Source organism: Plecotus auritus, assembly GCF_963455305.1.
Source record: "Plecotus auritus genome assembly, chromosome: 2".
Lineage (NCBI taxonomy): Eukaryota > Metazoa > Chordata > Mammalia > Chiroptera > Vespertilionidae > Plecotus > Plecotus auritus.
Genome location: NC_137771.1, coordinates 32,877,440 through 32,904,751, shown reverse-complemented (window position 1 = coordinate 32,904,751; position 27,312 = coordinate 32,877,440). Strand labels below are relative to the sequence as shown.

At 50.0% G+C, this 27,312-nt stretch overlaps 2 protein-coding genes across 4 annotated transcripts in view; one reads left to right on the top strand and one right to left on the bottom strand.

Moving 5' to 3' along the window:
* The window catches only part of CYB5RL (cytochrome b5 reductase like), a 20,076-nt gene extending 9,795 nt beyond the window's left edge, over positions 1-10,281 (bottom strand). The window contains exons 1-4 of one of the 3 annotated variants that reach the window (XM_080654054.1): positions 10,232-10,281; positions 6,325-6,611; positions 6,026-6,174; positions 2,779-2,866 (exon numbers count right to left, since the gene is read on the bottom strand). In XM_080654054.1, coding sequence (XP_080510180.1) covers positions 2,779-2,866; positions 6,026-6,174; positions 6,325-6,522 — 435 coding nt within the window. In that variant the 5' untranslated portion in view covers positions 6,523-6,611; positions 10,232-10,281. Of the gene's footprint in view, positions 1-2,778; positions 2,867-6,015; positions 6,175-6,324; positions 6,612-10,231 lie in introns of all 3 variants that reach the window. The other 2 variants (XM_080654056.1, XM_080654055.1) reach the window with 2 other exon arrangements.
* Positions 9,885-27,312, top strand: MRPL37 (mitochondrial ribosomal protein L37). The gene is made up of 7 exons (XM_080654053.1): positions 9,885-10,795; positions 11,600-11,783; positions 11,875-11,990; positions 16,431-16,616; positions 18,995-19,152; positions 22,495-22,698; positions 24,450-27,312. The coding sequence occupies exons 1-7, from the start codon at positions 10,450-10,452 to the stop codon at positions 24,525-24,527; spliced, it is 1,272 nt and encodes a 423-aa protein (XP_080510179.1). The 5' UTR covers positions 9,885-10,449; the 3' UTR covers positions 24,528-27,312.

Here is a 27,312-nt window from a genome sequence, read left to right as displayed (position 1 = left end):
TTGGCTCAGTGGACAGAGCATCAGCCTGTGGACTGAAGGGTCCCAGGTTGGATTCTGGTCAAGGGCACATACCCTAGCTGTGGGCTTGATCCCCAGTAGGGGGCGTGCAGGAGGCAGCTGACCAATGATTCTCTCTCATCATTGATGTTTTTTTTTCTCTCTCCCTCTCTTTTCCTCTCTGAAATTAATAAAAATATATATTTTAAAAAAAACAATAGCTTCCTGGAATAGAAAGCGTTTGAGTTGGACCTTGAAAAATGGGTAAGATCGAATTCTCTGGGAATGGGAGGGAGAGGAAGAGAGGATTCTGGGCATCAAGTATGGTACGGTCAGGGATAGGACAGCCCAGGTCATGTGCTGGGAACAGCAAGTGGACACAGTAGGGTGGGGGTAGGAGGGAAGCACTGAACCACAGGACTGGAAGCGTGTTTGATCTGAGATTATAACCAGACTGGGCTTTGGTCACCAGACATGCTTTTAAGCACCCACAGCCACCTCTAGTACCACCCCTGACTTCCTTAGACACCATGCGCCTAAAGCCAGGGAAGTCCTTGCTTGGCTCACCTAGAAGAGGTCTGGGAGGGAAGCTACAGTTCCCCCACCTAGCTGGAGGCTGTCTCCGAGCACACCTTGTTTTCTGGCCCCAGTCTCGGGGGAGGCACAGCCCACACAGAGCCTGGCTCAATACACACTAGTTAACGAGGATGGACACCGAACTTTTGTTCTTCCACTTGGAACTGTATTACCCAAGGGGCCTGGGGAGAATGACATCATCCCTCTGAGTATCAGTTTCTCTCTCTGTAAAATGGGGATATGATCTACTCTGTAGGGTGCTTATGAGGTTGAAACGAAACAATGAAGAGCCAGAAGCAGTGCCTGGTGCCCAGGAGGTGCCTGAGAATTGGGAATTCCTCCTTCTCATCTACCAGGGAGGATAAACCTAAAACCGTCTGCCTTCCCAATTTGCAAAGACAGTTCCAGCTCTTCCTCGCCAGCGGCTTAGGGGTAATTAAGCATCCCTCTACACTGTAGAGTCTACAGAGAGGCTTTCTGGGAGACAAAGGAGAAAAGCAGCCTTGCAGCTGGGAGGGAGCTGGCTCTAGGCTTATCCTTTCAGCAAAAACACACCCAGACAAGCAGCTTGAGGAAGCAGGCCATTTGGAGAGGATTTGTGGAATCTTCCAGACAAACAGTTGTGCAGAGAAGGGATCCCATCCAAGCGTATGTGTGAGGGAGTAAACACTCAGGCTCTGAAAGCAGGCAGGGGAGGCGGGAGCCAGAGACAGTGCTGGGGTCTTGGAGTCGGGAGGCCAGGGCTCACCATCTGCCACACTTACTAGCTGTGGAGCCTCAGGTTCTCCTGGGGCCTTAGTTTGCTTATCAATGAAATGGGGATAATCCCTGTCCTATGAGGGAGATAAAAGGATGTGAAAGCTATTCTTAAACGCTGGTGTTCCCTAGGACTTCATTTGGGAAGAGCTATGTATTAGGCTGACCCATATGAAACTGCTATTTCTGTAAGTCAAAAATATTAGAGTATCAGCAATCTCATGTAGTTCCACCTAATTATTTTTTCCACATAATTGGACCTTCATGACTTCTTATATATTTGGTGCCTATTCTCTGGGCCTCTGGGGTATTTTGTATCCAACCCACTTTGTTCATCTCGTCTCTGCCAACCTCCTCACCACCTTGGCTGCCCCACAAGCACCTTTCCTCCTGCCATTCAGACTGGGAACAGTTCCCACAAGACCCTGCTGTGTTTCACCTCTCCCTGCCTTTGCTTATCCATCCCCTTGGCCTTGATGCCATTCCCTGCCACTGCCAATTTCTACTTCTCCTTTTTTTTTTTTTTTAAATATGTTTTATTGATTTTTTACAGAGAGGAAGGGAGGGAGATAGAGAGTTAGAAACATCGATGAGTGAGAAATATCGATCAGCTGCCTCCTGCACACCTCCTACTGGGGATGTGCCCGCAACCAAGGTACATGCCCTTGACTGGAATCGAACCTGGGACCTTTCAGTCCACAGGCTGACGCTCTATCCACTGAGCCAAACCGGTTTCGGCTCTACTTCTCCTTTAAGACACAACTCAAATGCCCCAGCCCCTGCCCACCTTCCCGAGAAGTAATCTCAGGTTAATTTGGTCCACAAGGTGCTCCACATCCCACTTTTCCTTGCATGCCCCCTTCCGCTCCAGGACAAATGATAAGCAGTTCCCCCATCAGGCCTCCTTCTCCATCGCACGCGCAGTTCCCAGCACTTAGAGCTTCCGCCCACCTTTCCCTCTGGTTCCGCCCACCTTTCCCGCTGGTTCCCCACTCCTTTAAACATACCACATCTTCTGCAGGGAGGCCCAGCCTGCTTTCCATAGCTCCTGCCACCCTGTGCTGTGCTGGGGCCTCCTGGCAATGTGTCTAACACACGGTCCTGTTCTGACTGCTCCTGTCTGAGGACCCCCATGCCCAGCACACAATGGGTCCCCCCCCGCCCCCAAGGCTCAGTTCTCTCTCCATCGACAGGCACAAAAATGAGGAGCAGCCTGAGGCTCCTTTTCATAAAATATGTCAGGAATAAGCCCTCTGTTGGGGGTGAGCAGACCCCTTCACCAGGAAGGAGATGGGAGAAGCCCTTCTTCACTGTCCCCTCTTCCCTCGGGCCAGCCTCCTTTTACGTGAGCACTGGCACTTCCACATCAGTGGGAACTGCCTCATCCCACCCAAACCAGCAAATGGGGGCTTCCATCCACAGCTCAGAGTATCGTGTGAGTCAGCTCACCTTGATTAAAACTTCAAAGTAGCCTTCTGCGTTGGCAGGGCTGATGGGTGTGTAGGCTCTCTGGATTTCTAAGCCATCTACTATCCCTCTGGGAGAGAGAAGCACTCAGTCAGGCAGGCAGGCAGGCATTCAACAAACCCGCCTAGAATCCACTCCACCAGGCTGGTGAAAGCAAAGGTGGACCTGATCATCCCCAGTGGTCCTCACTGAGGGGTGAGCAGGGAAAAAGAGCACCGAGTCCCCCGCTGCCCCATGCTGGCTGCATCCCCCCCGCAGGTCATCTATATAATAAAAGCCTAAGCGACCTTTACGGCAGAACAACAGAACGACTGGTCGCTATGATGTGCACTGACCACCAGGGGGCAGACGCTCAATGCAGGAGCTTCCCCCTGGTGGTCAGTGCGCTCCCACAGGGGGAGTGCTACTCAGTCAGAAGCCAGGCTCACAGGCTGGCCAGCAGAGCAGCGGTGGCGGGAGTTTCTTCCGCCTCCGGGGCAGCACTGAGGAGCAGCAAGCTGAACAGTAAGGAGCAGCGAGCAGGCGGGTGGTAAGGAGCGCAGGTTCCTGGACTGAGAGACGGTGCAGGCCAGGCTGAGAGACCCCCCCTAGTACATGAATTTCGTGCACTGGGACTCTAGTTCATCTATAAATTATGATCCATATGAAACTGCCCCTTTGATAAAATGGGGCCAACCATCTTTGTCCCTGTGGTGTAGCTCCACTGGGGTTACAGGTAGGAAAGTGCTTCAAGAGTACATTGAGGAACCTAATAAATATGTACAACAAAAACTGCTTGTCAAAAAAAAAAAAAAAAAAAAAGGAGTACATTGATACCCGGCCAGTGTTGCTCAGTGGTTGAGTACTGACCCATGCACCAAGAGGTCACCAGTACGATTCTTGGTCAAGGCGCATGCCAGGGTTGTGGGCTCAGTCCCTGGTGGGGGGCATGCAGGAGGCGGCTGATGGATGTTTCTCTCTCATCAATGTTTCTCTCTCTCCTTTTCTCTCTCACTAAAATCAATAGAAACATATATATTTTTAAAAGGGTACATTGATGATGTGAGCTGTCTTTAGGACATCAATGTGTTTTTTTCCTGACTTCTTCTCAACCATAGAATGATAAAGATAAAAACAACTGTTTTTAACAAGTTGTTTATTAAATACTTACTACCATGTGCCAGGTTCATTAGATTGGGAAGGACCCTCAAAGGTGCCCTAGTCTAGCGGTCGCCAACTGGTGGCCCATGGAGGTCCGAAAGGTCGGCGACCTCTGCCCTAGTCCAAAGCTCAACCCCAGGTAGAAACCCTCCGCACAATGTTGTCAACAAAGGTGCAAGATGATTGTCATGATAATAGCACCCTTGTGGTCTTACATGCCTACTACACACCAAGCATATTACTAGTATATGCATTATCTTATTTAATTCAAATAATAACCCAAGTGAAAAACCCAAGGCTCTGAGAAGGAAAGCCACTTGCCCAAGGTCACCCACAGCTCTGACTGCCGAGCCATGTTCCTCACCACCACTCCTCAGAGCTTCCCAGAAGCACCCAAGCACTCCTCTCTCCAGCCCTGCAATGTACGCAAATGTTTTTGTAAAAGGCCCTGTCCTGCCCAGCCGGTGTAGCTCAGTGAGTGCTGACCCACGAACCAGGAGGTTAGGGTTCAATTCCCGGTCAGGCATATCCCAGGTTGCTGGCTCGATCCGGAGTAGGGGGCCTGCAGGAGGCAGCCAATCAATGATTCTCTCTCATCATTGATGTTTCTATCCCTCTCTCCCTTCCTCTCTCAGAAATTAGAGGAGTGGTTAAGAGTGTGACTAAGGAGCGGGGCTTGGATGCAAAGAGCTCGGTGACATTTGCTACAACAGGCCTCCTGGAGCTTGGGCTTAAAGGACGAGCAGGCCACTGACAGGTGAGGATGGGAAGTAATTCCAGGCAGGGGAATGGTGGGCAAAAGCTTAGAGGTAGGATGATGTAGGGCAGGAACTGGTGAGTGGATCATGAGTCTGGAACAAGGGGCACATATGCAGCAGGGGGAGGGAGAAGAACTTGGTGGTAAAGGAAGCTGGGAGTCTGGGTTAGGATGCCATTATGTAGGCATCATGAGTACAGGTGTTGGAACAGCGAGTGACATGGTCAGCTGCATGTGTTAGGAAGGTCACTGGAGTGGTGGAGGAGAGGAAGGGAGTTCCTGATTTATGGTCGGTTGCATGGAGCTGTGACCTGCCCTCTGGCCCCTCCCATCCATGGGACTGGTGAGCTTTAAGGACTGCCAGCCAGGCCACAGGCCAGAACAAGCTGGGCACAAACACCAGGGGTCAGTGCAAGGTGAGTGGCCAGAGGGTGACCAGTAATACGCATTCTCTTGGTTTTCCTCATCCTCTGGCTTCACCTTCTGTCTCCTTTGCTGGCTCTTCCTCCTCTTGCCAATACCGTAAATGCTAGAGTAGCCAGGATTGGGTTCCCTGCCCTTCCCTCTTCCCATGCCACATGCTCCCAAATGCTGTCCAGGTAGATGCCAATGATTCCCATGTCCATGTCTGCAGCTCAGATCTCTCTGCTGAGCCTCACATCCAGAGTTAACTGCCTGGCAGAGGCCTCTATCTGGAGGTCCCAAAGGGTCTTTGTGCCTGGGCAGGGGAAGGTGGGGACAAAGGCGGGAGGAGAGTACACAGGTAGGCTGGGAGGAAGAAGAAACTTCAGAGGAGTGGTTAAGAGTGTAACTCAGGAACTGGGCTGTCTGAGTTTGAATGCTGGCTCCACAACTTATTAGCTATGTGATACTAGGCAAGTCCCTCGTTCTCAAAGACAGTGTCCTCTCTATCGACTGGTGCAAATCATATGGGTTAATACCACAGGTGCTAGAGCCACACTGCCTGCCTTTCAATCCTGGCTCCAACATTTCCTGACTGTGTGACCTTAGGCAAGCTACTAAACCTCTGTGACTTCAGTTTCTTCTCGGGTATGCTAATGGTACCTACCACTCGGGGTTTTGTGAGAATTAAATGAGCTCATAAGCACACAGAATTGTCCCTTGGATAGTATGTGCTATTAGTGTTTGCTATTTTTATTACTTATTATGAAAATGCATTCTTGTTCAATCCCAAGAACCCTCTGAATCAGGTATTACTATGTCTACTTTGAAGATGACTAGTGGGGATTTAAGCAGTCGCCCTAGGCCACACAGCTAGCAAATGGCAAAGCAGGGCTGCAAGGCTTTGATCCTCCCACTACCTGAATGTACCGTAGGATGAGGTGCTGGCCAGGCCGCAGGCCGAGCTGGCTGCTCCCAGGTAGTGCAAACCGCATACGGTAGGTGTCCTGAGTGAGTTTGTCCATGGCACTGATGCGGAAGGCCAGGAACGTCTCTGGGCTTAGTTTGGAGGGGAAGTTCTGCAATGGGAAAATATCCAGCAGCTAGAAAGTGGGACTCAAGAGACACGCAAGCATCTGTCCCACTTTCCCCAGGGAGAGGCTATCCCGGCAGACCTGAGGCCAGATAGATGCTGCCACCCTAGCCCTCTTGTCTGAGGAGTCCCTTACCGGTGATTCCTTCCCTCTTAGCAGGCTTCTGTCCTTGCTGGCTCGGGCTGCCTCCCACCTCGCCAGGTCTCGGTCATAGAGGTCGAACACACAGGGTGAACAGCCACTGCCGCAGCACTGGGAAGGCAAGGGCTCCACAGGCCGAAGCTGCAGCCAGGCTTCCTCCTCCTCCTCCTCCTCCTCCCTCTCATGCATCATCAGAGGGCTCAGGCAGCCTGGGGGGACAACAGGTGCTCCTCCCAGAGCAGGCCTGGCTCTGTGAGAGTTACGGGCCCAGGCCCCATTCCCTGGAAGGTCCGGGAGAGAGAAAACATGTGGTTACACTCTGGTTACCGGATTCCTCCCATCCTGAGGCTTGCAGATGCCTTGCGTGCGTGCATGAGCTGTGTGAGCACTGAGGACAGGGATGAACCACCCTGGAGTCTGGTGCCTGGAGGGGCAGGCAGGCAAACAGAACAGATCAAAGCTGGCATCAAGGTTTCCTGACCTTTTCCTGTGCTCTGAGTGCTGGATTAAGCACTTTACATAGAAAATCTTATTGAATTTTTAAAATATTTTAAAATTCCACAGGCAAATTGAAGTAAAAGAAGATGTTCTCTCCCTCTTGCCTGAGAATAGAACTGAGGGTAAATCTCATGTCACAGAACACTATTTGATGTAAATATCATTCCTCTAAAATGCAACGACCACTAAGAGCTCCAGCCTTTGATTTCTTCTCATTCCTTCCTGCCGTAGACACGAATAGGGGCTGCTGAATGAGGTGCTGGGATGCAGAGGTGAGTGAGCCTAGTCTGTGCTCTGGAGGAGCTCCTTGCCTTGTGGGAGAGTCATCCACTAAAGGGATAATAACCATTAAAGAACAGATGCCACCAACTGAGCCAGAGTCTATGCCACACACTTTGCACTGCCTCACTCAATCCATGCTCTTCCTCATCTCACAGAAAACTGAGGCCCAGGTCAGGAAGCCAGGAGTGATAAGGTTAGCAGGTTGTTATGCACACCTGGGTCTCTTATGTCTCCAGGCTAGTGCTCTTTCTCACTAGATTTCATGCTTCTGGAGGACGGGACAGAATGGGGTAAGAGTGGCGGGGGAGGGGGGTGGTCTTCATCCAATTCCCAGTGCCTGGTGTCACAGAACAGGGGTCCAACTTGCCAAACGGTCACTGAATTTTATGGGCACCTCAGAGCCTCCCAATGGCACTAATTTCATTTGTGCATAAAGTGTGAGGATCAAGGTGTGGGTCAAGTCTATGGAAGGGCAGAGGGCTAGACCACTAAGTTAGCCAGAGGACCTGGAAGTCCTGTTTCTTGGTTACCAATCACTTCCCAGGAATTTTTTTTTTTTTTTGAGAGAGAGGAAGGGAAAGTGGGGCGGGGGGGGGGGGTGAGAGAGAGAGAGAGAGAGATTGGAGAGACATTGATTCATTGTGCCACTTATGCATGCATTCATTGGTTCATTCTTATATGTGCCCTGACCAGGGATCAAACCCACAACCTTGTCATATTGGGAACGACATTCTAATCAACTGAGCTAGTGGGACAGGGCCTTTTCCTGCTTCCCACATTCATTTATATTGGAGCTTCCCACAGGCCCAAAGGATGTGCTTCTAGTCTCTCTACACCATCCATCAGTGCACCTGCCACCAGCTCTGATGACACCAGTCCCCTGCTTAGCAACTTTTAACAGCTCCCCATCGTCTACTGGATTGAATCCAATCTTCTTGCCCGATGCCCAAGGCTCTTCCTGATCAGAGTTTGTCCAAATTTTCTTATCACTTACTCTCATTGGTTTTAGAAGGGCAGTCCCGCTGTGTGCAATAAATCTATCTCTTATAGAGGAAAGGATTTGGCTTCAGAAAACCTGGTTCTACTACTGGTGCTATTTCAGGAAGGCTTAGCAGGCTGGGACCTCCTTGAGGGCAAGGGTGGTATCTTATTTTTTTTCTGTATTCTACCACCAAGCTCAAGCCTGGCATTTGGAAGGCTCCGGTGAGTGGTGAGTGCTCATTCCGTTTATAAATAAAGTCTGGGAGCCAGGCACAGCACTAGGTGCTGGGCTACAGCATTGGTAAAGGGGACATGGGCTCCATCTTCACAGAGCTTGCAGCCTAGCATGGTGTTCTATCAATTTGACCCATTTTTATTGCATGTGATGTGCCAAGTATGTATATGAGGGAATGAGGTCTGGTCCCTTCTTTATGTCAATTTCTTTTTTTATTTTTATTGATTTCAGAGAGAAAGGGAGAGGGAGAGGGAGAGAGAGAGAGAGAAACATCAATGATGAGAATCATTGATTGGCTGCTTCCTGCATGCCCCCCACTGGGGATTGAGCCCACAACCTGGGCATGTGCCCTGACTGGGAATCGAACTGTGACCTCCTGGTTCATAGGTCGATGCTCAACCACTGGGCCATGCCAGCCGGGCTATGCCAATTTCTTACTCTCTGCAATGGAACCATGAACAGACTGATGAATTTCAGAGGGAAGGTGGGCGTGGGGAGGGAGAGAGATTAACTGGGGAACTTATATGTATAGCCCACGGACACAGACAATAGTGTGGTGAAAGCTTGGGAGGGGCGGGTGGGTGAAGGAGGGGGGTCAATGGGAAAAACACACACACAAAAACAACGGAAACATCTGTAATACTTTCAACAATAAAGATGTTTAAAAGAAAGATAAAGTGAGATAAGGGAAAGAACTCCATTTATTGTAAGCAGCTATACATTGGGAGGGTTATTCCTATCAGTCTTTGCCTTAAATTTACCTTTTCCATGTTTTAGTAATCCCACTTTCTCTGCTATTTTGGAAATTGGTAGAGAAGTTGGCCATGTCAATCACGAATCTTAAAGACCTGGTTCATGCCTCCTTTACGTCTCTACCTTTTCAGTCTAAGAGGCACCACCTTTAAGCCATGCCTTGACACATGTTGCCTCTACCTGGATGACTCTCCTCACCCTTCAGGCCTTGCTTACCCTCGGAGGCCCTCCCTGAATCGCCCCTTCTCATCTCTATCATGCACACTATTTGCTTCTATTAGTATTCATTCGTTAAACATGTATTTACTATGTGTCAGGCCCTGTTCTGGGGGGGGGGGGTATATCAGAGAAGTAACAGAAATCTCTGGAGTTCACATTCTAGTGAGAGATAGCCATTACATAAGATCAGAACAGGAAACATATTGTATGTTTATGTTAAATGCTAAAGAGGAGAAAACTGAGGAAAGGGACAATGTGTGTGTGTGTGGTTTTCCAACTGCTTATTTGTTTACTTGCTGTTTCTCCCACTAAACCCGTGGTCGGCAAACTACGGCTCGCGAGCCACATGCGGTTCTTTGGCCCCTGAGTGTGGCTCTTCCACAAAATACCACGGCCTGGGTATTTTGAAGAAGTGGCGTTAGAAGAATTTAAGTTAAGAAATTCCAATCGTTGTACTGTTGATATTTGGCTCTGTTGACTAATGAGTTTGCCGACCACTGCACTAAACTATCACAGTGGGCATGTGATAACTAGGTGTTGCTCAAGGAGCAAAGGCCGCCTCCATCGCTCTGGCTTGCTTCCAGGAGGCGGAAAGGGAAATCCCGAGGAAAAGGGAGGAAAGTCAGTCCCTCTCGGCGCTGGGAAGAGGCCTGCACTACGAACCGAGCCGTGGCGCTGGTGTGTAACAGTGCCCGCAGCTGAGAGAAGTGGGTGGAAAGGAAAGGACACTCACAGCGCACCCACTAAGTGCGGGCGCTGTACAGGTGCGCTAGCTTCGGCGTTTCTATTCTGTTTTTACAGCGAAGAACCCTGGGCTCAGAGGGAAGTGCCCTGCCCAAGCTCCAGCTGCTTGTGAGCGGCTCAGGTTCCTCCGAGTTCGGGTTTGAAGTCCAGGTGTTCCAGTCCCGTCCCTGCCCCAACACGACCACTCACCTACACAGCTGCCCTTCCCTGCACCTGAGGATCCTTCCTGTTCCCTCCCTCCCCCTGAGGGTGGGGCAAGACAAGGATGCCCTGGCCTTGATTGGTTCGAGTCGCTGCCACTCAAAGGACGAGGCTTGGCGCCCAGCCCCTTTCGTTCCCAGCAGGCCTTGCGCACGGGAAGATGGCGGCGCCCAGGTGGAGGTCTTGAGGAGACGAAGTCGGCAGGCATGGCGTTGGCGTCGGGGCCCGCAAGGCTGGCGCTGGCTCGACCCGGACGGCTCGGCCTTGGGGGCTGTGGAGCCCCGAGACGCGAGGCGTACGAGTGGGGCGTCCGCTCCACGCGGAAGCCCGAGCCTCCTCCCCTGGACAGGGTGTACGAAATCCCTGGACTGGAGCCCATCACCTACGCGGGGAAAATGCACTTCATGCCCGGGCTGGCGCGGCCGGTCTTCCCGCCCTGGGATCGCGGCTGGACGCATCCAAGGTTCCGCCGGCCGCTCCCAGTTCACGAGCATCCGCTGTACAAGGACCGGACCTGCCACATCTTCCACAAGCGCTGCCGCCTCCTGGAGGGTGAGGCCCCAGGCCGGGCGGGAGGGGACCTCGTTCCTCTTCCCAGCGCTGACCCCTGCCCTCTGTAGCGTCGGGCAAGACATTGAAATTCTGAGGGTCTCGGTTTCTTCGTGTGCGAAATGTGGCCAGTAGTAATTCCTATTTTCTGAGAGGCGTTTGGATTAAGTGGGTTGTAAAGTTCCTGATCTCTTCATTACCCCCATCTGTTTCTCTAGCTCTGTATCTTCCAGAGTTTTGTTATAGACTTTCCATAACATTTTCAAGTTTAAGGAACAATGGCAGTGTCAGAACTAAAACTCCACTCCCACTCCAGGGTTTTTTATGCTCCACTGCAAAATCCAGAAATTGCATTTCTAAATGTTTGCATGGGTTTAATCTTAATACATGAGGTACGTTTGGTAGATATGGGCTTTTCCTGTCAGGAACTGGTGGGTGGGTTAATAAAAGAGATATGGGTTTTGAAAGGTTGGCATCCATTGATTTAATTGGCTGGAGGGTCCGTCTGAATGCAATAGACAGACGCTTATGCTCTCAGCCATCTCAGCCCCTTTTTAATTGCTCTGGTGCCGGCACACACTGTCTCAGTCATTAACCATCCAGCAGTAGACAGTCATTCCTGAAGTTGAGTTGAAATCTGGCTGTTCTAGTTTCTGCTCCTTATTGTTCTGACCCCTCAGATGGCTGGCTCCATCCCCGCCCCCCTCTCTCCAGCCTTTTCCCCAAGATGCTACCAGTTGGACTTAAGTATCTCATTCTAAATTGTCTTTTTTTGTTTTGTTTTTTTGGTGACTGACTATCCCAAAGGTGTAAAGCAGGCCCTCTGGCTTACCAAGACCAAGTTAATTGAAGGTCTTCCTGACAAAGTGCTTAGCCTTGTTGACGACCCACGGAACCACATAGAGAACCAAGATGAACGTGTACTGAACGTGATCTCTCATGCCCGTCTCTGGCACTCCACTGAAGACATCCCCAAGAGACAGACCTATTGGTAAGTTTCCCCCAAGTCAGTAAGATTTCCAGTTGATGGATTTTGGGGTCAACATGTTTTATGTCTCCAAATGTTTCTTCTTTTTCCCAAGCCCAGTCATTGTGGACAATCTGATACAGCTGTGTAAATCCCAGATTTTAAAGCATCCTTCTCTGGCCAGGCGGATCTGCGCCAAAAACTCCAGGATATCCACCACCTGGAACCGAGGTTGGTCATCTTGTATGCCAGAAAGCTTTAGTCTGTTTTTTATCTTTCTACTCTTAGCCTTACCACCAGCTCACATGATCAGCCTCCCCCCACACCCCCATATATATCCTCACTTCCATCCTTCATGGTCCAATTTTGTAGGCTTAGGCACATTCTCAGTTACATTAGCCATAGCTCAGTTTTTTTGTTTGTTTTTTTAAATATATTTTTTATTGATTTCAGAGAGGAAGAGGGAGAGAGAGATAGAAACATCAATGATGAGAGAGAATCATTGATCGGCTGCCTCCTGCAGGCCTCCCCCACCCCCACTGGGGATCAAGCCTGAAACCTGGGCATGTGCCCTTGACCGGAATCAAACCCGGGACCGTTCAGTCCACAGGCTGATGGTGTATCTACTGAGCCAAACCAGCTAGGGCTGTTTGTTTTGTTTTCAATCACTTTTTCCCAAGACTATTAATTCAGCCATATTTATTGAGTGCTTGCAAGTGCCTAAATGTTGACAACGTAAGGAGGCAATAAAGCACACAGAGTCTCTGCCTTCACAAAGCTCAGATTCTATTGCAAAAGCCTTTGTATCTCATGCATGCTTTTCTCCTTTTTCAACCCATTTTCCACGTAGCTGCTAGAGTGATCTTTCTAAAGTGCACGTCTTATGTCCCTCTTATACCAAATCCTTCACTGTCTCCCAGTAGCTTAAACCATTTATCATGGTACCCAAGGCCCTCTGTGATTTGGCCACCTGCTAGTCTTTCTAGCCTTGCTCTATAGCCTATCACTCCTCATGCCCAAATTTACACTTTAGCCACTTGCAGCTTTTTGGCATCAAGATTTTACATCTTTGCACAAGCTGTGCATTCTATCTGGAATGCTCTTTCCTACTTTCTTTAACTAAACTAGAGGCCTAGTGTATGAAATTCGTGCATGGGGGAGGGCGGTCCCCTCAGCCCAGCCTGCACCCTCTCCAATCCGGGACATCCCTCTCACAATCCGGGACCACTGGCTTCTAACTGCTCACCTGCCTGCCTACCTGCCTGCCTGATCGCCCCTAACTGCCCCTCCTGCTAGCCTGATCACCCCTAACTGCCTCTGCCTGCTGGCCTGATTTCCCCTAACTGCCCCCACTTGCTGGCCTGGTTGCCCCCAACTGCCCCCACCGCCCCCCCCCCCACCAGCCTGGTCACCCCCAACTGCCCCCCCTCCGGCCTGGTCGCCCCTTACTGCCCCCTCTACCAGCCTGGTCACCCCTAACTGCCACCTTACCCACTGGCCTGGTCGCCCCCAACTGCCCCCCTGCCGGCCTGGTCACCCCCAACTGTCCCCCCTCCCCCCGCTGGCCTGGTCACCCCCAACTGCACCCCTTACCAGCCTGGTTGCCCCACGCAGCCTGCTGTTCATTCGTTTGGTCATCCCTCACTAACCCCCCTGCCGGCCTGGTCACCCCTTACAGCCTGTGTTCTGTTGTCCGTCCAGTTGTTTTGGTTGTGACAGCCCCTGGCTTTTTATATATTAGGATTTTTACCTGTAAGACTCAACTCATGCCCCCTTCCTGTGTGTATCCACAAGTTAACTATTCCTCCTCTGTGATCCTTATGCCCATTATGCATACTTTTTTCATAGTACATAGTATACTGTATTGTAATTATCTAATACTAGAGGCCCAATGCATGAAATTTGTGCAAGAGTAGGCCTTCCTTCCCCGAGCTGCCGACACCGGCTTCCCTCTGGCACCCGGGACCTGAGCTTCCCTCCGGCCCCCAGCAGGCACCTGAGACCCGGCCTTCCCTTGCAGCTCCGGCTTCATCCGGAAGGACATCTGGTCTAATTAGCATATTACGCTTTTATTATTATAGATCTTTTCTGTCTGCTCCACTGCACTGTGAACTTCTGTCCACAGTGTCTTAAAAGTTCATGGTACATGATAGGTGCTGACTGAAGGGATGAGTGAACGAATACCAAATTTCAAGTGTCTCAGGCATGGATGTTCAGAGTACACAGGTGTTCTGATGAGTGGAAACCTAAAACAGGGAGACCAGCTAGGGAATAATTTGGGATTTTCAGGACATCTGCTTGGTCACATTTCTCCAGCTTGCCCCTTTGAGTCTGGACTTCCTGGCAAGGAGTCAGCTTTGCAGAGGTAATGGCACCACTAAGGAAATTAGTGAACCTCATTAATAGAGGAGCACTTGTTGGCCCATCATCAAGTATTACCTCTAATTAAACTGCCCCATTTGGAGCTGTCACTGGAGGAGGGATATGGAGGGAACTGAATTGGAAACCACACTAGAGTGGTCTGTGGGGAGAAGCTAAAACCCAAGGTTAGGAGAGGTCCAGGCACATTTATCTTCCTTGCAGATTAAATGTGAGGAAACAGGAAATACTTTAGAAAACTGTTCCTGAGGTATAGGTATGATTTATTTTAACAAATAGATCAGAATTTATTCACAAATGTAGTATCCCTTTTTTACATACCCAATAAGGGAGGCTCCATGCTAATTAAATGGCAGTTTTTTATGGCCACACAATACATAAGCTTGTTATTTTTTTTTTTCTTAATATATTTTTATTGATTTCAGAGAGGAAGAGAGAGATAGAAACACAAATGATTAGAGCCATTGATCGGCTGCCTCCTGCATGTCCCTCACTGGGGATCGAGCCCACAACCCGGGCATGTGCCTGACTGGGAATCGAACTGTGATCTCCTGGTTCATAGGTCGACATTCAATCATTGAGCCACGCCAATTGGGCAAGTTTCTCATTCTTGATCCATTACTATTGCACAGCTATTTGACTATTTCTAAAAAACCACACAACTTTAGAGGAAGATTTGCCTCTATGGAGAATTCTCATGAAGCCATTCTCAAATTCTTCCATTTTGGTGGTGGTGGCATGTGGCCACCTGTGGGGACCTCTGTGAAGGTCATTCACATTCAGAGTGGCAGACTTGCTAATTAGTCAGATGTGAGTTTTCTGTTGTACACCCATGTCTATTTGTAGCAAATATGCTAGTCCAACTTAAGTGAGGCTTTCTGGCCTGGTTTCTCTCACTCTCAGTTACTGAGGACATCCTGGGTTTAATAGCCTTTTCCTGAGCTTCTAATCTCAGTACTTCTTTCTCTCTGCTCTCCCTCCCACCATACCATACTCTAGTCATCTGGAATCATTTCCCTAAACTCTGCCATGGAGTAGCACACTTCGGTGCCTTTGCACATGTCACTCCTTCTTAACTAGAATGTTTTTCTCCCCTTCCTTTGCCTGGCAAACTCGTACCCAGCGGTTTTCAATCAAGGGCTGTGTGGCCCTCGAGGGGAGATTTGCCAGTGTCTGGATACAGTTTTTATTGTGACATGACTTTGGGCTGTGGGTGTGGGGAGGTAGTTCTGGCATCCAGGGGGTAGAGGTCAGGGATGCTGTCAGACATCTATAGGACAGCCTCCCTCTCCAAAGAATTATCTGGTCCAAAATGTGAATAGTACTAAAGTCGAGAAACTCTGCCCTTGACGATCCTTCAGAAGCTGGTTTGAAAGCAATGTCTCTTCCAGGAAGCTTCCCAGGACTCCTGAAGGAGGCTGTTTTCCCACCTCTGCGATCTCTGAGTGTGGTTCATACTTTTGTTGTAGCACTTACTACCTTGAGCTTCTTGAGAGCAGAAAGTAACTCTCACTTATTTCTGGGTCTCCAGCTTAGAGCAGGGACGATCTGTGTGGAGCCAGCTTAGAGCAGGGACGATCTGTGTGGAGCAGACTTGAACCTACAGAAACCACCAGGTCTTAGGGGGTCACTGGAAAGGGAACACAGGAAGAAGAATGTGCCCTGACTGGTGTGGCACAATTGGTTGGGTGTCCTCCAGTGCACCAAAAGGGTGCCAGTTGGTTCCCAGTCAGGGCACATGCCCAAGTTGCGGGCTCAATCCCTGGTGGGGGGTGTGCAAGGAAGTAGGTAATCGATATTTCTCTCTCTCTCTTTCTCTTTATCTTTTTCTCTTCCCACCCCCCTTCCTACCTCTCTCTCTAAAAATCAATAACAGTATATTTTAATTTTTTGTTAATCCTCACCTGAGGATATTTTTCCCATTGCTTTTTCAGAGAGAGAGGGAGGGAGGGAGAGAGGGAAAAAGAGAGAGAAGCATCGATTGGTTGCCTTTCGCACGCGCCCCAACCGGAGGCAGGTACTTACCCTTGACCGGGAATGGAACCCATGACTCCTTGGTGCGCAGGCTGACATTCTAACCACTGATCCACGCTGGCTAGGGCAATAATATATATATATTTTTTTAATAAAAAGAAAAATCCATTAGTCAGTCCCAGGATTAATATCTTAACCAAAGTTTTGTTTTCTGTGATTAGGGGGATCGCTCAAAAAGCTATAAAAGATGAGCATGGCAGGACGAAGCTGATACAAGGCTTTAGACCAGGTTAGACTAATCGTCTTTCTCCCCTTCAGAGTCTATTCTCCTTCAGGTCGATGGTACTAGCGGAGCCCAGCTGAATGCCAAGGATCCTCTGCCCCCCATCGCCTCCAGAGAGGAAGTTGAAGCTACTAAGGATCATGTTCTTGAGACGTTCTATCCCATATCTCCCACTATTGGTCTTCAGGAATCTAATGTTTATGATGAGAAAGACGACACAGGTAAGCATCAGAGCCTTTGACTTCCAGGCAGTGTGCAGATGAGAGACATGCTTTTTCCAAAGGGGAAGGATCTGCCAAGTACTTACTATGTCCGAGGCACCTCACATGCATTTTCTTCTAAGATCCATGGAGCAGCCCTGTGAGACAGGTACTGTTGTCTCCCGTTAGAGGCCAAGCAACTGAGGTTCAGGGAGGATAAATGATTTGCTCAAAGGCTGACTTTGCTTTTGACACTTGAAGAGCAACTCTGTGACATCAGAGTTTTCATGGGCAGCTTGAGGGGCTTTGATCAGGGGCCAAATGTTTCCTGTAGTCATGGGTCCTTTGAAAGACCCTCTTTCTCTGTAAACTCTGGCCAACCTCCTGGTAGGACTGAGGAAGCCCCACAGGCCTTGAGCAGTGCTGTTCATCCAAGGCACCACCGTCTACCCAGTCAGCCCAGACGGAGACTGGGCGAGTCAGGCCAGGCAGGCCCACAACTCCTGCTGTCCGCTCCGTCTTTATGAGCCATACTGTCTCCTGAACCTCTTCATTTCCACACCTGCGGCCTCGGCCAGTCCCTGCTGTCTCTCACCCAGCCTACTGCCATAGTCTCCCAGCTGGTCAGTGTGACCCGGCTGTTTTCCTTCCCTAGTTCACAGTCTGGCCTTTCCAAAACAAGTAATCCCATCTCTCTCCAGGCCCACTTCCCATTGTCTAGTGGACAGAGTTTGAATTCCTTAGCTTATCACGTGAAGGCCTTCAGGTCTGGCCTCTGCCTCTCTCACCAGCCTCATCTTTGCTGCCCCATAAGCCCCCGTTATTCCTGCTATCCTTAACACATCATGCCCTTTCTCACTCTCTTCCCTCTACCTGGAACTTTTGACGATTTGCCTCATTTTGTCTTCAGCTTGATAATTCCTCACCTTTCATAATTCACCTCAGGAATCACTTCTTCCCAGAAATGTTCCAGTCTCTTCAAGGACCTGTTAACTTTCCTCCCATAGCCCCTGACTCACCTTGCATCTTGACATGTCCCTCTAGGATTGGTTTTCCTGTCCGTCTGCCCCTCTGAACTGTGAGTTCCTCAAAGGCAGAGGCAGGCTCTGCGTGGCCTGTTCCTGGTGCCTTAGAGCTTGGCACAGAGTGAGTGCTGAGTGCTGGGCGTTTACATGTGCTGAGGGACCAAAGCAAGAATTGAGGCGGATGGGAAAGCCAAGTCTCTCTTAAGTAGCACTCTTTGGGATTTTCAGAGCCTACATATTCCCAGCCTCTTTCTTCCCCCTTTTCACCCACTTTCACTAATGCAGGTTACTCATTCTAGAAGCCCCCAGCCTACTAAGGGTTTGCCAGAGCCTGCAGGGGAGGAGAATGATGACTGGTAGGGTCATGGCTGCGATGAGCACACACTAAACTTGGATTCTCAGCACCAGTGTTGTGTAGATAGTTGTGACATATGAGGCAAGTCATGTATTACTAATAATAAAGTATTGAATTCTGCAAATGATTTGCTTTTTTTTTTTTTTTTTTTTTTTTAATATATTTTATTGATTTTTTACAGAGAGGAAGGGAGAGGGATAGAGAGCCAGAAACATCGATGAGAGAGAAACATCGACCAGCTGCCTCCTGCACACCTCCCTCTGGGGATGTGCCCGCAACCAAGGTACATGCCCTTGACCGGAATCGAACCCGGGACCCTTCAGTCCGCAGGCCGACGCTCTATCCACTGAGCCAAACCGGTTTCGGCATGATTTGCTTTTTTTAAAAAAAAAAAAAAAAGATTTCAGAGAGAGGAAAGGAGATGGGGAGAGAAGCAGACAGATAGACACTGATGTGAGAGAGAAACATGGATTAATTGCCTCCTACAAGTGCCCCAACTGGGGCCAGGGCTCAAACCCACAACCTGGGCGTGTGCCCTGATCAGGAGTCAAACCTGCAACCCTTGGTGCACATTCCAATCAACTGAGCCACAACGGCCAGGGCCAAATGATGTACTTAAAAAAAAAAAAAAATTACCATAGGTTTCAGGTTTCCCTTCTGCTGATAGCACTATCATCCATGTGCTCGAATGAGAAAGGGGTGGAGTTAGATTCACGCAAGAACCACCTGTAACAGTTTGGCACAACTTTTCTGTAAAGAGCCAAATAGTAAATAGTCAAGGTTTTACAGGCCACATATGGTGTCTGTCACAGCTACTCAGTAGACCTTATGTAAATGAGTGAGTGGGCAGGGTGGTGCTGTAGTAAAAAACGTTGATTTTAAAAAAACGGGTAGGGGGCCAGATTTGGCTGGCATGCAGAAGCTTGCCAGCCCCTGAGCGAGGGTGGTAGTATCTGCCTTTCCTGAGGCGTGGCAGGCCGATTAATCTTTTGCCCTCTCCACGGTTGTGTATCTTGCAGGTTTCCAGGAGGGTTATCCTTACCCCTATCCCCACACCCTGTATTTGCTGGAGGCAGCCAATATCCGACCCTACCGCTTTCAACCAGATCAGTTGAGGGCCAAGATGATCCTGTTTGCCTTTGGCAATGCCCTGGCCCAGGCCCGGCTTCTCTATGGGGTACGTATCGGGGGAAGACTGCTCAGAAAAAAGGGGCGCAGGGAAGGAATCCTTGCTCGACAGAGGAACTTCAGGCACTTGCACTCACCCTGCAGAGATGAACTGCCATCTGCTGGGGCCTGCTTTGTGCCTGCCTTTTACATAAGATGCCTTGTTTGTTGATGACAGTAATCCACACGGTTTCACTGGGACCCCCAGTGTTAAAATTATGCCACTGAATTGCAGGGAGGCTCAGCCACTTCTCCAGGGTTACCAGCAGTAAGTGGTGGAGAAAGGATGGGAACCTGGTGTCCCCAGCTCCTATGGCTTCTGTTGTGTGTCTGCAGTGTTCCACCTCTGTGCACAGTATCAGAACCGGAGCTCCAGGCTCCAGCAGGCAGGCAGGAGAGTGGCCTGGACCTGCCTGCCAAGTCTGGACAGGTGCTGGGGACCCCAGATACCCTTAGTAGTATCCCCTTGATTCTAAGAAGAGGGCTCAGGGACCTATATGGTGTAGAATGCAGGCTGAGTGGCTGCCACATGGAGCTATCTCAAGGTTGGGGTAAAGCGTTTCTGGGAGCTGCTGCCGACTTCTAGATCTTGGTTAGAGCCTGAGGCCCTCCTGGGGAAGGGAGGAAATTCAGAATGTTCTGTTGTCCATCACACTCCGTCTGGGAACTAGGTGGGGTTGGGGAAGTGATTAGCCACATGAGATGGAGAGTGGCATAGACTTTGCCTGGTCTGAGCATCTGCTACGTGCAGTCATTTAATTAGGGTTCTTTATGTCAGTGGTTCTCAAAATATGGTCCTGGATTAGCAATAGTAGCATCATTTGAGAACTTGTTGCAAGTGCAGATTTTCAGAACCACCTCACACCTACTGTATAGAAACTGTGTGGGTGGGCCCGGCAATCTGTGCTGGACAAGCCCTCTGGGTGGTACTGGTACAAGCTCAAGTTTGAAACCACTGCACTGTTTAATCCGTGTAGCAACCCCCTGTGGCAGATACTATTTGCTTCATTTTATTTTATTTTTATTTTAAATATATTTCATTGATTTTTTACAGAGAGGAAGGGAGAGGGATAGAGAGTTAGAAACATTGATGAGAGAGAAACATCAATCAGCTGCCTCCTGCACACCACCCACGGGGGATGTGCCTGCAACCAAGGTACATGCCCTTGACCGGAATTGAACCTGGGACCCTTGAATCTGCAGGCCAACGCTCTGTCCACTGAGCCAAACTGGCTAGGGCTATTTGCTTCATTTTACAGATGATGAAACTGAGGCTCAGGGAGGCTAAGTAACTGCCCACGGTGACACAACCATGAGTTTAGCAGCTGTCACATCTTTATGTGAACTTCTTGTGTCTTTCCAGTCCTTGTAAGGTTATCTTCATTTCTATTCTCTATGTATATATATTTCCTGAAGACTCTGGAAGGTTAGGTAATGTGCCCAAGAGCCCACAGCTAATGAGTAGGTCGGCAAGCACTGGAGCCCTGATCCTTCCAGCTTCGAAGGGCGTGCTGCCTCCCCTCTCTAGGGCAGGGGAAGGAGTCAGAGATCATCCCGGGCTGGGTTCCAGGCCTGCAGGCTCATTGTAGCTTCTGTGCCAGCTATTGCCAGCAAAGCGCGGTAGCAACGCTGTCACTAATTGCCACCCAGTTGGGTAGAAAGGAGCCCTCCCCCCCAACCCCTCCAGGTACAAATTATTCCTGGGGATGTGAAGGTGAGCAATTATAGGAAGAGCCTCTGTGTAAAAGGTAAAATTGCTGAGAAATTTATGTACTACCTGCAGCTTTATTGATCTGTAGAGGGAGATAAGAGTCAATACAGAATTCTCAGCTAACACTTAGAGGCACTTTTCTTTTTATTTATTTCTCATGCAGTTGAGAACAGGTATTTCTAAGGCCAGCAGTCCCAGGGTGGCCCATACTGAGTTCTGACATGAGCTATTCCTAACGTTAGATTCCCCGAAGGGGTGAATGTCGGTAGCATTTTCGAATCAAGGATGCTTTGCTTCAAGGGGCTGCCAGTGGAACTCTGTCTGGTGGGTAGCAGTCATGAAACTGATTGCTGCCGAGTCTCCGTGGGTGAACATGATTGTCATCCAAGCTGGGACCCTACTGAGAGAGGGAAGGGATGCTGCTAGTGGACACAGGGGACACTGGGTATAGACCAGAACGGTAGGGACTTTTTTGTTTTGTTTCATTTGTGTTAATCCTCACCCGAGGATATTTTTCCATTGATTTTTTTATTTTTAGAGTGGAAGAGAGAGGGAAAGACAGAGAGAAACATCGATGTGAGAGAAACACATCAGTTGGTTGTCTCCTGCACACGCCCTGACCAGGGCCTGCGCTGGGGAGAAGCCTACAACCGAGGTATGTTCCCTTAACCGGAATCGAACCCGGTCTACAGGCCAATGCTCTAGCTACTGAGCCAAACTGGCTAGGGCCAGAACAGTAGGGTTTTAAGTGATTTAATAGCATGGGGTTTGGCTCACACCTCAGTGGTAACCTCGAGCAAATTATACCACCTCTTTGAACCTCGGTTTCCTCATCTGTTAAGTGAGAATATATTGCAAGATTTATGAGATTAGAAGTGACTTTATGTAAAACCTGGCACAATGCCTGGCACATGAGAGGTCTTCAGCAAATGTTGCTAGTGTTGTTATTAGCAAGTGGCACTAATTGAAAGAGAATTAGCAAATAGGTTGACTGGTGAAACCCTGAAGCTGACATGGCTGAGTGGTCACCCAGGAATCTGGCATATTCAGAGCTGCATGGAGGGCATGCAGCCCAGGCAGGACCATTGCCTGCGTTCCAGAATGCCGGGCTTGGGAGGCGGCGGGAGTGGAGATGAGCATGGCCAGGCTTAGCCAGTCTGGGTTCAGAGGTGTCTGTTGTCACACATCTTTATGCCTTTAGACAAGCCACTTGCCTCGCTGAATCTCAGTTTCCTCATCTGTCAAATGGAATGAGAATGGAGTGAGACTGCATTAGTCCAATGACCCTCAGGGCCCACATTTGATAGAGCTGATGTCACCAGGAGTTGGAGGATTTCCTGTCCTGTGCCGCTTGCCAGTTTTCCCCTCTCAGTGGTAGGAATTATTACTTCAGTCTGCTCAACTTGAAGAGCAGGCACCCTGGGGCCACGAGGATCAGGCTAGGGAAAGCCAGGCTGGGGCGAGGGCGGGGTGGCCTGGCCCTGGTCAGTGCCCTGAACTCCTCATTCCGTTTTCATTCTCTTGTGGTGAAACCAGTGAGGGGAGTGGACATTGTTTTAAAGGCCAGGAGAGAAGCTGCCTTGTTGGTGCTCTTGCACTCCACAATTCCCGATTTGATTACTTGTCCCTTTTTCCTCTCAGAATGACACGAAGGTTTTGGAGCAGCCGGTAGTCGTGCAGAGTGTGGGCACCGATGGCCGTGTCTTCCACTTCCTGGTCTTACAGCTGAACACCACAGATCTGGCCTCTAGCGAGGGCATCAAGAATCTGGTCTGGGTGGACTCAGACCAGCTCCTCTATCAGCATTTTTGGTGCCTCCCAGTGATCAAAAAGAAGGTGGTGGTGGTAAGTCCAGCCATCTCAACCTGTGACGGAGCAGGGCCGTGACTCTCCCTCCCCAGTGTGAGTAGGAATGGGGTTGAGGGGGAACTCATGTGTGGGGCCCTGGCTTTAGGAGCTTGGTGCCCAGGACCTCTGACTGGAGGGCTCCTTCAGCCATGTCCATCCCCCAAAACAACATCTTCCACCCTGAGCCCTGCCCAGCTCTTCCCCTCCCTCCTGCTTCCTTCTGCACCACCACGCCCAGCACCTCAGCTCCCCGTGTGCCCTGCACGTAAGCAGCTCAGGATCCTGGTGGATGCTGCAAAGGAGGCTTCTCCCCACTCCCCACCCACCCATCCCCATTTTCCTTCCATTGGCCACCCTCCACTTGTCCTTCCAGGTTTAGCATAAGGACCCACCAGCCCACTCCCATAGCTCCTATATTACATCATACACGATCACATTCTGCATCACCTGTTTACGTGTTTTTCTCTGTCACACCCAGCTCCAAGCTCCTTGAAGGTAGGGCCCGTGAGCGATGCATTCATTCATTTCATTCCACAGAGAGGGAGTTCCTCCCGTGACCACTGCCCTCCCAGTGTCAGCTGAGTCAGGCCTGCTTCCTGTGTGGTGGGCGGCACAGCATCTAAATTCATAATGTAAATTCAGGCAGCGATAAGCACTGAAGAGACATAAAGTGGGATCGGGGTGAGAGGACAGAGTAGGGCGCTGCTGGATCTGACTGGCTGTGTCCCGTGTCCCACACAGAGCCTTGTTCAGCCTCTGAACATTGTCAGCGTGTCAGTGTAGAGTTAGATCTCCAGCACAGTGTTGTTTCTACCCTTGAAATTCCTTCCGGGCCTGGGCCCTTCTCTTTGCCCCAGACACAGTGTGTCTCACCTGCACAGCCTCACCCACCTCCTCTCTGCCCTCAGTCTTGCTCCCCCTCCCCCTGCATGCCTCTCCTCTTCCTTCCAGAACACTTAGTGCCAGGACTTCCTGGTGTGGTCAGTGGCTTCTCTTTCCCTCTCCAGTTCAGCTCCTGCTCCCACCTGCCTCTTCTCCCACCCCCTCCAGCCCCACCAGCATCAGCCTCCTCGCCCTTGCTCTTCCTGCCTCTGTGTGTCCCTCTGTACAGCACATGTACTGGTCTCTCTGAAGTCTCCTTCCTTTTCTTTTTCTTTCTGCCCCATTCTACTTGCCCTTTAAGATTCACCCCACCTCCCCCCCCCCGAAAAAAAAAAGAGTCATTTATACATGATCTCTTCTGTGTATGGAAGTCAATGAGTTAGTCATTTTCTCCTGTTTTTTTCCCCCCCATCTTTTTCCTACTTCTGCTATGAGGCGTATCATCTTTTATTGTCCCATTTGACCACCTGGCTGTAAGCTCTGTGAGGGCAGGGGCCCGATTCAGGTCACTGCGGGTTTCCAGCACAGCCCCATACAGAGAGAAGGTGCCTGATAAATGTGTGGAGTGCGCAAGGGCTTATTTATTGATCCTGGGATGAAAAGGAGCAACAGACCATTGGTTTGTACTGGGTGAAGTCAGAGGGATTAGGTCAGGTCGGGTTAAGATTTGGAAGAAGAAGCTGGGAGTGCTTCATGTCCTCTCGACTATTGGGTACCCCTCCGGTGCCAATGCTCCAGGCCCTTCCTTGGTCCATGAGAGAGAGAAACAATTACTGTCCAGGTACTTAGGATTTACATGAAATAAACCTTTGGTTTAATTGCTGCCATTAAACTTAAAGGATCCTAATAGGCTGTGTTCTTTCCAGGAACCTGTTGGGCCAGTTGACTTCCAGCCGGAGACATTCAAGAAGTTTCTAGCTCTGTATCTGCACGGTGCTATGTGAGCCAAGGCCCTTTCTGAGGCCCGAAGTCCTCTCTCCCTCCCCCACTGAAGATCCTGCATCCTGGGCCGAGCCAGGGGTCCCGCTGACAATAAAGAGTGCTTCCGGTGCGCTGAAGCCTGTGCTGGTGTGAGGGTGCTGTACGCAGGGGCACCATAGTTGCATGTGGGCCATGCAGTGCACCTGCCTCCACAGGAGTGCAGGCCCTGCAGTGTGACCTGCCCCAGCTCTGCCCACGCAGAGTCTTCCTCTCTGAGTTTGTTTCTTCATCTGAAACTTGGGCTAATAGGATCTACCTTGTTTTGAAGACTGTAGCTTCAAAACCACATCATGGGTGTCTGTGACAGGATTATTTAAATTGTGGACACTTCCCACAGTGACTGCAGAACAGCTGAGCATTTTTGTAGATTCCCACCCTGTCCTGATTAGTGGATCAGCACATCCCTGCGCAGCTCATCTCTTTGTTCAGAGCATCAAGGCCTGCGCTGGCCAGGCCCCTGTGCACAGCCTCTGTAATCCTCGCACAGCCCTTGCGAGGTCAGTGTCATTTCCATATTAAGAAAAATGTTGAGTGCCTATTATGTGTTAGGTACTGTGCTGGGCCCTACAGATAAGGAGACACAGTGTAAGGAATAAGTCCATAGGTCGGCTTCCCCAGGAAACAGATGGAGATGGGCAGGTGAAAGTGTGGGGAGAGCCTTCGTCAGCCCCTGCGGAGAGTGAGGGTGGCAGCATGGGGTGGAGGAGAGACTGAGCTGGTGGGTGTGCACCTGAGGCCTCAGCCATTTCTGATTCTTTGAGTCCCACCAGAGGTGAGGTGCCGAGCCTTTCAACAAACCATCGGATGTGCACCGCTCCCCAGAACTGGGGGGACCTTGGGTTGGGTGGCTTTGTTGGGTTGAGTGCAGTTCTCAGAGGGACTGCTGAGAGCAGCGGGGCGTGGGTACTTCCTGCTCTGAAGAGGGAGCGACCCTGGGCTGGCGTTCCTGCCACTCTATAACTCACCTTTTGGCTTGGCAGGGACGGGTGGGGTGGCAGAAGGGGTTATCGGGAAAAGGACAGATTACACTGGTGCTGTGAAGGGGTCACTGGGGACACAACATGGTATGAAAAAGTGGGGAGTCAGGATTCTGCTGAGTCAGGGAGGTTGGGGTGAGGGTATGGCCAACCCACAAGGGGCCTTGAATGCCTAGCACCCCAGTCTTCCCATGTGATCTGGGTGGGGCCAGCGGAATCACTGAGCCTGGCGCCCATTTTATTTTAAAGATAATTAGGTGCTCGCTTCGGCAGCACATATACTAAAAGTGGGACAATATAGAGAAGATAAGCATGGCCCCTGTGCAGGGATGACACCCAAATTCATGAAGCATTCCATATTTTAAAAATATATAATTATTACATATAAATGGTGAAAATTGAAAGAACTTAGAAGTATACTATAAAAGTGGAAGTCACCCCACCCGAGGCAATCCTTAGTCCTTTTCCCTAGGAGTAACCACAGCTTCAAGGTTTCATACATAGTACCGTCTGTGTAGTGGAATAACATGTATGTTACTAGTGTCATCCTAATTATAGACTTACACACCTTCCTTTCTCACCCAGTGCCTTGGGAGTGCAGGATCTTGCCACATCAGCACATGTGAGCTACCTTGTTCTTTTGAGCAACTGCATGAATATCTATCGATGGACAGGTTATTTTCAGTTGTTAGCTATTGCAAATAATGCTGCAATGAGCATCCTTGTTCATGTATCTTAGAGTACTTTTGCCAGCATAGCCCTCGGATAAATTCCTAGCAGAATTGCTGAGTCAAAGGGATTTTAAACACACTGGCAATTGTGGAGGACGAGTTGGCAGGGTGACTGCACGGAGCCCAGCTGGAAGCCATTGCGGTAATTCTTGGGTGAGTGATGGTGGTGGCTTGAAGCCAGGCTGAGCAGGCTGAAGGCCCTTGGAGCTGGGGGAGGAGTGGGGAGTGAGTGAAGTAAGCCTGAGTGTTGAGGCTGTGGGGAAGCAGATGGGACCTTGAGGACCGCCCTCCTTTAGCCCCCCTGAGTGAGGACAGCCATGTGGCTCGTCTTGGTGTGTCCTCCTCGGACCTCGGAGCTCAGCCTTGGAGCCTGGTACCCACTGCACTCTGACTTCAGGCCCCTTGCAGCGGACCTGCAAGGTGAGGCCAGCGGGATGGTGGTTTTTGTTCTCCCCACAGATGAGGAAACAGGCTCAGAGACCACATGGTGTAGTGGGAAGAGCTGGGAAGCTGGTGATGACAGCCCCCCCCCGACAGAGCTGTGTCCACCTACCTCATCCTCACCACCTCCTTCATTCCTTTCCCGCTTAAACACAGGGAGGGAAGAAATACAGGATGATTTTTTAAGGCCCGTTTGGCATCAGGCCTGAGAACAGACTACCTAGTCAGTGAGTGTGGGAGGAAGTAGAAGTACTGTGGGGGGAATGGGAGGTCACACTATAGGCATAAAAACCCACTTAGAGCCCAGCCAGTGTGGCTCAGTGGTTGATCATTGACCTATGAACCAGGAGGTCATGATTCAATTCCTGATCAGGCCACATAGCCAGGTTGCAAGCTTGATCCCCAGTAGGGGGCATGCTAGAGGCAGCCAATTAATGGTTCTCATCATTGATGTTTCTATCTCTCCCTCTCCCTCTAAAATCAATAAAAATATTTTAAAAATAATAAAAACCCTCTTACAGGGACTTGAGCTTCTAAGCAACAGACTTTTGGAACAAAAATTTTGACACTGCCTTTGTGAATATATTCTTATCAGGTCA

Excerpts from the sequence above, each read along its gene's own strand:
- MRPL37 (XM_080654053.1), top strand. The coding sequence starts at position 10,450 with ATGGCGTTGGCGTCGGGGCCCGCAAGGCTGGCGCTGGCTCGACCCGGA. Across the intron at positions 16,617-18,994 it reads TGATGAGAAAGACGACACAG|GTTTCCAGGAGGGTTATCCT; the intron begins GTAAGCATCAGA and ends TGTATCTTGCAG. Across the intron at positions 22,699-24,449 it reads TCAAAAAGAAGGTGGTGGTG|GAACCTGTTGGGCCAGTTGA; the intron begins GTAAGTCCAGCC and ends TGTTCTTTCCAG.